The 7,500-nt window shown below is 34.3% G+C and overlaps 1 protein-coding gene across 7 annotated transcripts in view; it reads left to right on the forward strand.

Moving 5' to 3' along the window:
* Window positions 1–7,500, forward strand: part of LOC125026400 (histone-lysine N-methyltransferase SETDB1-like) — a 26,951-nt gene that overhangs the window by 5,375 nt on the left and 14,076 nt on the right. For 3 of the 7 annotated variants that reach the window (XM_047614828.1, XM_047614832.1, XM_047614833.1), the window contains exons 1-9: window positions 385–596; window positions 2,488–2,554; window positions 2,842–2,993; window positions 3,338–3,495; window positions 3,817–3,972; window positions 4,125–4,222; window positions 5,581–5,634; window positions 6,042–6,215; window positions 6,445–6,671. In XM_047614828.1, the coding sequence (XP_047470784.1) occupies window positions 2,522–2,554; window positions 2,842–2,993; window positions 3,338–3,495; window positions 3,817–3,972; window positions 4,125–4,222; window positions 5,581–5,634; window positions 6,042–6,215; window positions 6,445–6,671 (1,052 nt within the window). In that variant the 5' untranslated portion in view covers window positions 385–596; window positions 2,488–2,521. Of the gene's footprint in view, window positions 1–383; window positions 597–628; window positions 773–2,487; window positions 2,555–2,841; window positions 2,998–3,337; window positions 3,496–3,816; window positions 3,973–4,124; window positions 4,223–5,580; window positions 5,635–6,041; window positions 6,216–6,444; window positions 6,672–7,500 lie in introns of those variants that run through there. The other 4 variants (XM_047614831.1, XM_047614829.1, XM_047614830.1 and 1 more) reach the window with 4 other exon arrangements.

A 7,500-nucleotide genomic window follows, 5' to 3' on the forward strand; every position in this document is an offset into this window, starting at 1 on the left:
CATTATATATGATGTTCTGATAACATTGACCGGTTTCTGGACAGACCGCGTTGAGAATTGCCGCGAAATCGATAACCGGAGCCGGGCAAGTAAACTGTTCTTTAGAGGTTTTTCTTTTAGTTTCAACATTAGTTATACATGTATTTCCCTTTAAAGTTATATAGTAGTTTTATATAATAAAAAAAATCATCTTGTAAATTGACAAAGGCAATAATCAATGGTGGAGAAGCGTGTGCATGTCTCAGGGTGAAGACACTCCATAGATCTGCTAATCTTATGATAAGTAATATTATTATTCCCCAGAGGGTAATTTACCCATCACTTCCCTAGAAATGGAAGAATTTATCACCTAAGTACATCTCCTGACACAGTGGCCATCGAGTGTCATCGCCCTGAAATAAACAAAAAGGGAGGAGTCTTGCTTATCTCGTTGCTCGTAGTGAATTTTAATAAATACCGTGGCAATTATAATTAGAACTTGCATGATACTACAGGATAAGACTCAGGAGCTGACGACAGATATATTGAACTCATTTCTTCGGCGCATTAGTGAATTCAAGCCGAGAACTGGTAAAAAAATTACAATTTAAATTAAGGTAGGTCCTGCGCAGCCACGTATTCGCCTTGAGTATTAGTAGCTTATAGAATTAAAATCTAAATCTCACATGATTCCGTGTTTAGCATCAAACTGAAGAGCCTTATTCACTTCGGGTGAATCAGTTGAAATGTAATAGGTAAATTGAGCTGCTTGAGAGACGACGAGAAAAAACAGGTAATGAGAAGACAAAGAATAATAAAAATTGACAAAGGTCATGGCCATACAGAACACACGAAATAACACTATTATGCAATCCAAATAAGGTGGGCATTTCTGGTACTGATGAAACCAATATCAACGAACAACATAGACATATATGTATCATATCAAAATATAAGGTACATTGTGAAGGTTAGTTATCTGTTTACCTTAACACATATGGTTGGATTTCTGAAGGCTTAATTTGTAGAAACTGGACAGTATGTATCGGGTGCATTCCAGTGGCATCAGGTATATCAGTATGTGCAACATGTGGCATTTGTATATAATCAATTATTTGGTATATTAGATAATTTGCTAAAAGGAAATATAGTGCCACAACCACTTATTTAAGTCTGTGAATTAATGTTATAGCAATGGTGTAGCTTCTGCAATTTGCACTCCAGTAAGGGCAAATAAATCTCCACCATGCATATTTTAGTAATATATAGTTTGCAATTCCCCCTGACAATTTACCACTAAATAGGCTTTAGGCTGTCTCTCCAAATACACATGGGTAAGGTTCTATTGGTCTTTGCTGAAGCCCAGAGCATGGAGGTCATAGTTTTGCCTCAGACAGTCCTGCTCTAAACAGTACACAGTGAATGTTTAAAACAGTGGTACATCTGCCAAAATCATTATACCCACAGTGATTTTCAGATTTTTTTTTTTTTTTTTTTTTTTTGAAACATAGTTATATAGGCTGCACTCTGTCCAAAATCCATGAAATTTGCTGTGATCTGTGATGAGACACTGAAAAGCCTAATCTTACAATGGTACAATGTCAAGCAGTTTCTGCAGTACCCTTCCTTTACACTTGGTAAAGGTCAACAAACTTGTATCATGTATATTTTGTTGAGGTAGAGCTTGGACCATTTGCTTTTAAGACAGTAAATAGCCTGGTAAGTCAGTTTGCTATATCTGGCCAGAAGACATTGTTGAGGCTTTTGACCTTAGCCAGAGACCTATAAGATATGAGCTGAGTAACATTCATATGGGTGTATGCTGAGCATACTCCTCATTTTATGTTAGGGGTGTGTATAATGGTGCAAAAAAAAGTATATACTTAATTCACCTGCACTACATTTATATAGTCCTATAACCTAAACTATCATTAAACCCTTTTTAACCTGAAAAGAGCAATCCCTCTGTGTTACTTTGATGCTCAGCTGCAAAAAGCATCAAATTTTCATTTTCAGCAAACCAATCTTGATTTAATGTTTCCAGAGTTCAAATTTATACACCAGAAAATGTATGTTTTGTGTTGGTGTATGCAAGAGTTACCATCTTTCTTTACCGCAAAATAGATGTGTGTAACAATGCATTGCAAGGGTGCTAGGGATATGGGGTAGTAACAATTCATACTTTACTTGAATTGTTATTTTATAGTTACTGCATTCATCCATTAAAAAGAGGTGGGAATGATAGCAGGAGATACTCCAATGGTAGCTTTATGAAGATAAAGTGTATATAAAGGGTATAGGTGAATTAAGGTGTTTGTGGGATGGTGCCCGTCTATGCACCATCAGACCTCTTTATTTTCTTTACTTGCTAAAATCGTTTAACCTCACCTCCTCACGCTGCCTCTTCTTCCTCTAACTCTCCCTCCCCCTGCTTTCTGTACTTTCCTATTTTCCAGTTCTTATTTTTTTTTAAAGATATTCTAATGTTTATTTTATGTCCTTTTTTAGATGAGGTTGTGAATGATAATCCAAAACAAGAATCATGGCTGAAGTTATTGACCTTTCTGATGATGATGTAAGTATGATGAGTCTGTGATAATGCACCAGGCACTTTGTAATTTATACTTTCATTTTACACTTATTTTCATTCTGTGTACAAAGGATCATGGGAAGAAATCACCAACCCAGACTAGTTTAAGCAAATGTTTCTACAGAAGGCATCTTTTAGTTCATGATTAACCATGAAATGGCTTAGTATTTATATTTGTATTTTCATTTATATACACATACATAAGTATATTTATATATATATCTGCATTAATGTATAGTTCAATAATTAGTGTTATTCTCTTTATTTTACAGATTTTGGTGGATGAGGTGGCTGTGAGTAAAGTCGTACCTCCTACACTAAAGAGACCCTTCAGATGCCTGAATTCTGATTGTCGTTCTGAGAAAGATTTAGTTCGGGCAGACAAATACATCCGCAGATTTTTTGGGGTCTTGTCATATCCAAAGCAAGTATTCCAGCCCTTTCACTCCAGCATTGAATGATCATATTATATGTGTTTATTTATTTACTTTTGCTCATATAGGGCTCACAAAGTCTACCTGAATGTGCAGGAACAATTTAGTTTGCTCATTTAGTAGCCAAAGTGTGGCAACATCCTACAAGACAGGTTGTCAGAAATTATACCCTAAGTACATTAAGGATACCGGGATTCAGAAATTTTGAGAGCCCATGATATGAGACAAGAAATTGCTCTTGCATTTCTGTGTGATTTATAAGTTTTGTGTTATGATTACATGTGGTCAATTTTCATAAAGCTTATGAAAAAAATATGTTCACTTTTTGAAACAGAAAGAAGCGAGTATGCTCCAGCTGCAGTATAGAAGCCAGAAATCAGCAAGACTCTCTGATTGACACATTAAGATCAGGACGGCTTTTGTTGGCTGAAAAACTTCCACCTCCAAGGGAGACTGTGGTGCTCACAGACTCTGACTCTGATCCATCTGACAGTAAGGATACAACTGTCCATTTCATATTAGGAATATGTGATGATTGTGAAAATTTTATAATTATTTGTTATTGCTGTATTTGTGATGAATTTGTATATCTGTTAATATTATTACTTTTTTTTGTATCATTATTGATAGTGCTAGTTTCTACTGTTATCATTACATAACAGGAACTTTGGAATTATTTTATACATATGTTTACTTTTCATTTTGATATTGTGATCGTTGATAGTACTAGAACTATTAGCACTACTCTCTTTACTAATACACCACAAGAATTTGCACTTGTTTTACACTGATAAAAACATAATTATATTTCAGATGAAAAACTTAGTGATGATTCAGATTATGAGTTTGTCAGTGAAGATGGAAAGAATCTTGAAGAGACAATTGCCGACATCACCAAAGAACTTAGCCTGGATATGCAGATAACAGATGGCATGAAACACCTCGAAGAGCGATTCCTGGCATTAGAAGGTTCGCAATATCTAGCAACCTGCTTGGAAACAAAGGCTATGCTGTGAATTCATGTGGTTTCACTATCATTTTCAGTGTTCATATCTTTTTCCCCTTCTTTGTTCCCTTGACAGTTGTAGTATATGCATTATCTTTTTCTTTCTTTCTTGCAGAGGGTTTTGATAAACAAAAAGAAGAATATGAAAATATTGAGTCTCACCTTGATAATTTGCGCAAAGACTTCTATAATAGTTTCCGGCCAGAGATTATGGTATGTTATTCATTTTGCATGTACAGTTATATATGTGTATATGTTAAGTTTCCATTGTATATCATTGTGTGAATATTAGATATTTAATGTAAAGGAAATAATGGAATAAGATTTTATTTTTCTATGCATATTTAAATGTATTGTAAAATACTGAAGTTATAGTTCTTATATACCGTAGCTTTTTTGCCTGTGGAGGCACTTACAGAGTCAGATGTATCACCAAAGAAAAAATATGTATTTTGGAAAACCGAAAATATAATTGTTGTATGCTGTCATAGTTGCTTAAATCAACAGGCTTGGAAATGCTCCAGGCTGATCAAGGCTAAGTTCTGTATTTTACTTGATAACTCAGCCTATGAGCTGGTTACATACTATGTTAAATGTTTAATGGCATTGGACTCTATTCTTATGTGGATGTTTGCAGCTTCAAAGATAAGTTATTCCACCCAAGGTTTCTTACTGGTAACCACATTACAGATTTAAGCCGAGAGATCTTAATCAGAGGAGGGATTGGAAAAGGGGTTCTTTGTATACTGTGTACTTGGTAGATTAAATAACAGTATGTCCCCTTTATGAAGGCAGTAATGATATTCCCGAGCTTTCCCATTTAGGTGGTATGCTGAGGACCAAAGTGACCAGTAACTCAATAGAAGTATTCTCTATCAAAGATCTAGGAGAATTTGTCACGACTGTTTTCCTTCTTTTATTGGCATTGATGGTGATAATATCAGTTTCTTAAAAAAAGAAGTGTTGTATAGAGGAAAATATACAGCATAGCATTTAATTATTGCAATATGCCTTAGGTAGATATAACTTACTGCAGTTATTCAACTCCTTGTTTTTGAAAATATTAGATTGAATTATTTTTTAAAGCCCTTTTTATGCCAAGTTCAACCTTATTCATATTTGCAACATCAGAAGATTTCATATTAAAGATATAAATCATAAAATCAAGGATATGCATGTGTACAGTCATTATCTTACGTGGGACTAGAATGTGGAAATACAAAACAAGTGACGGTCTGATATATAATTTATTATATATTCTTTATATATTTCAGGATCTCATTTGTGCAGTAGCAACATACAAATGGCCATGAGTGGTAATTCCATCATGTGACGCATATGCATGAAAAGATTTATGCATAACCTGTACCTCAGCACAGAATAATAGCTGGTGTATGGGATAATAGCATTGTTGGATCTTTCAGGCTCCTATATCCTCCACTTCTGTAGTTTAATTCACATTGGAGTTCATGTCTTTTTATGGGCCTTTAGAAGACAAACTATGATTTATTATAACATCTTCATGCAGTTTTTTTATATTTAATTAAACAAAATCTTTTTATACTCAACAGTGGCAGAAGGCTCTTGATATTGGTCCTTCTGGTGCAGTGGTCCACCAAGAACTGGTAAGTTGTTGAAATTGCAATATGAATCCCTGTTGTTATTTAATGTTTATTGATTAATTTTGCTTTAATTTTGCTTTCTTTATTGGAGTTGTGATTTCACCTCATATTCCCTTTTTGCATGGTGTATATAAGATTTTTAAAACTCGTTAAGGAATTATGTTCTTCATATCTCAGAGTAATGTATTTTAGCTGAAAATGATCTTGTTGATGTTGATATGCAGAAAATAGATATGATTAATGGTAACAGAAACTATACTTGTAATGATAAAAACATTTGTAAAATATTGGAAAAACTCATTCTTGTTTATTTGTAAGTTGAATGATAATAATAATGAATCTGCAATATCAGAAAACTAAAACTCTGCAATATCAGAAAACTAAAACTCTATTCCCTTTGGCATGTGAAGTTTGAAGTGATAGCCGAACCTTCCGTCCCTGTACCCGCTCATAATCTGCCACCTGTGGGCCCATTAGTGCGCACTGAGTTGAAGCCAAATGAGCTCGTTTATTCAATGAGGCACTCACTCTTCGCTCGCTGGGCTCAAGCACAAATCATTGAAGTGGTGAAACGTGAGCCAAAGGTTAGTTATTACATCTTTTGTTTGTTTCTTATTGTATATATGTATAAATGAATGTATATATTATATATGTTCCTCTGTGTGTGTGTGTGTGGTATTGAATTATATTTTGATGGTATAGGGCATGATTGTATTTTTATAAGTATTTCATTGCCAAAAAAATTTCTTTCTTTTTCTTTATAAAAGTGAATGCGTGTTATTATTAATCCTGCCTTATATTCATTCATTCCAGAATACTAGCTACAAAATTCGTTACAATCGCAATGCCAAAAGTTCATGCCAGACTGCCATCATGACAGGACGTCAGTTGGCATACTATGCCTCGTGTCCAACTCGTATCCCCGTCGGCACGCGTGTTATAGCAAAGTATAGAGATGATGATCCAAAGAATACCACCATCTCTGGTGCTTTCTATGTTGGAATTGTAGCAGAGATTCCAACAGCAGCAAATAAATACAGGTATGTAAAGATATTAGGGAATTATGTGGTTGTAGTTGGGAAAAAAAATATCTGATGCTTGAATTGATTGGTTAGCTTGATGAACAGGCTTGCTTGGGGCTTTCATATTTGTACAACTGTATGAACATTATGTAAGGTATAGGTTTGTTGTAGTAGGATTTTCTTATCCTTGGATGGACCAGTGTCAGTTGGTTTGCATATATTTTAATTATTTTTTTTATGTTATTATAACAAGTGATGTTATTATTTTGTCTTTGTTTTTAAATTTGTTAATTAATGTTAACTTTAATGTCTAAATGGAATTTTAAGAAATAAGCTACAACTTTTGGTGTGTGAATACATTCGGTGATAAATCACCCATTGACAAGTTATATTGGATTTTAGTTACTTAAGAATCGTCTAATTCTGTTTATTCCTAGTTTTGAATTGCACAAAAGTATTACATTAAATCTAACCTGTCATAGCTTGTGGAGTCAGTCATCTCTGGAGTTGCTGGAGGTGTGGGTGGCACTTGGTTGGATTGCAATTGATACAATGTTACTTTTTGAGTGTTCATTCTTGGTTTCATATTCAGATATACTCATCTGTGTATTAGGTTAGGTTAAGGAGGCGGGCAACACTAAGTAAAAAAAAAAAAAAAAACGGAAAAAAAAAGCATTTCAAATATACCCTCAAAATCTTCCTACATCATCTACAAATTATCTCCAACCAATAATTTGCTTTGTTGCATATGGTACAAATGTCTAGGGTGATTTATATGAACTGTTGAGCCACTGATAATGTGAGCTTAGTGTCTTGTAACTCCGGGCAATGGGAGAGTTGCTATATT

The sequence above is a fragment of the Penaeus chinensis genome, chromosome 6 (genome assembly GCF_019202785.1).
Source record: "Penaeus chinensis breed Huanghai No. 1 chromosome 6, ASM1920278v2, whole genome shotgun sequence".
Classification (NCBI taxonomy): domain Eukaryota; kingdom Metazoa; phylum Arthropoda; class Malacostraca; order Decapoda; family Penaeidae; genus Penaeus; species Penaeus chinensis.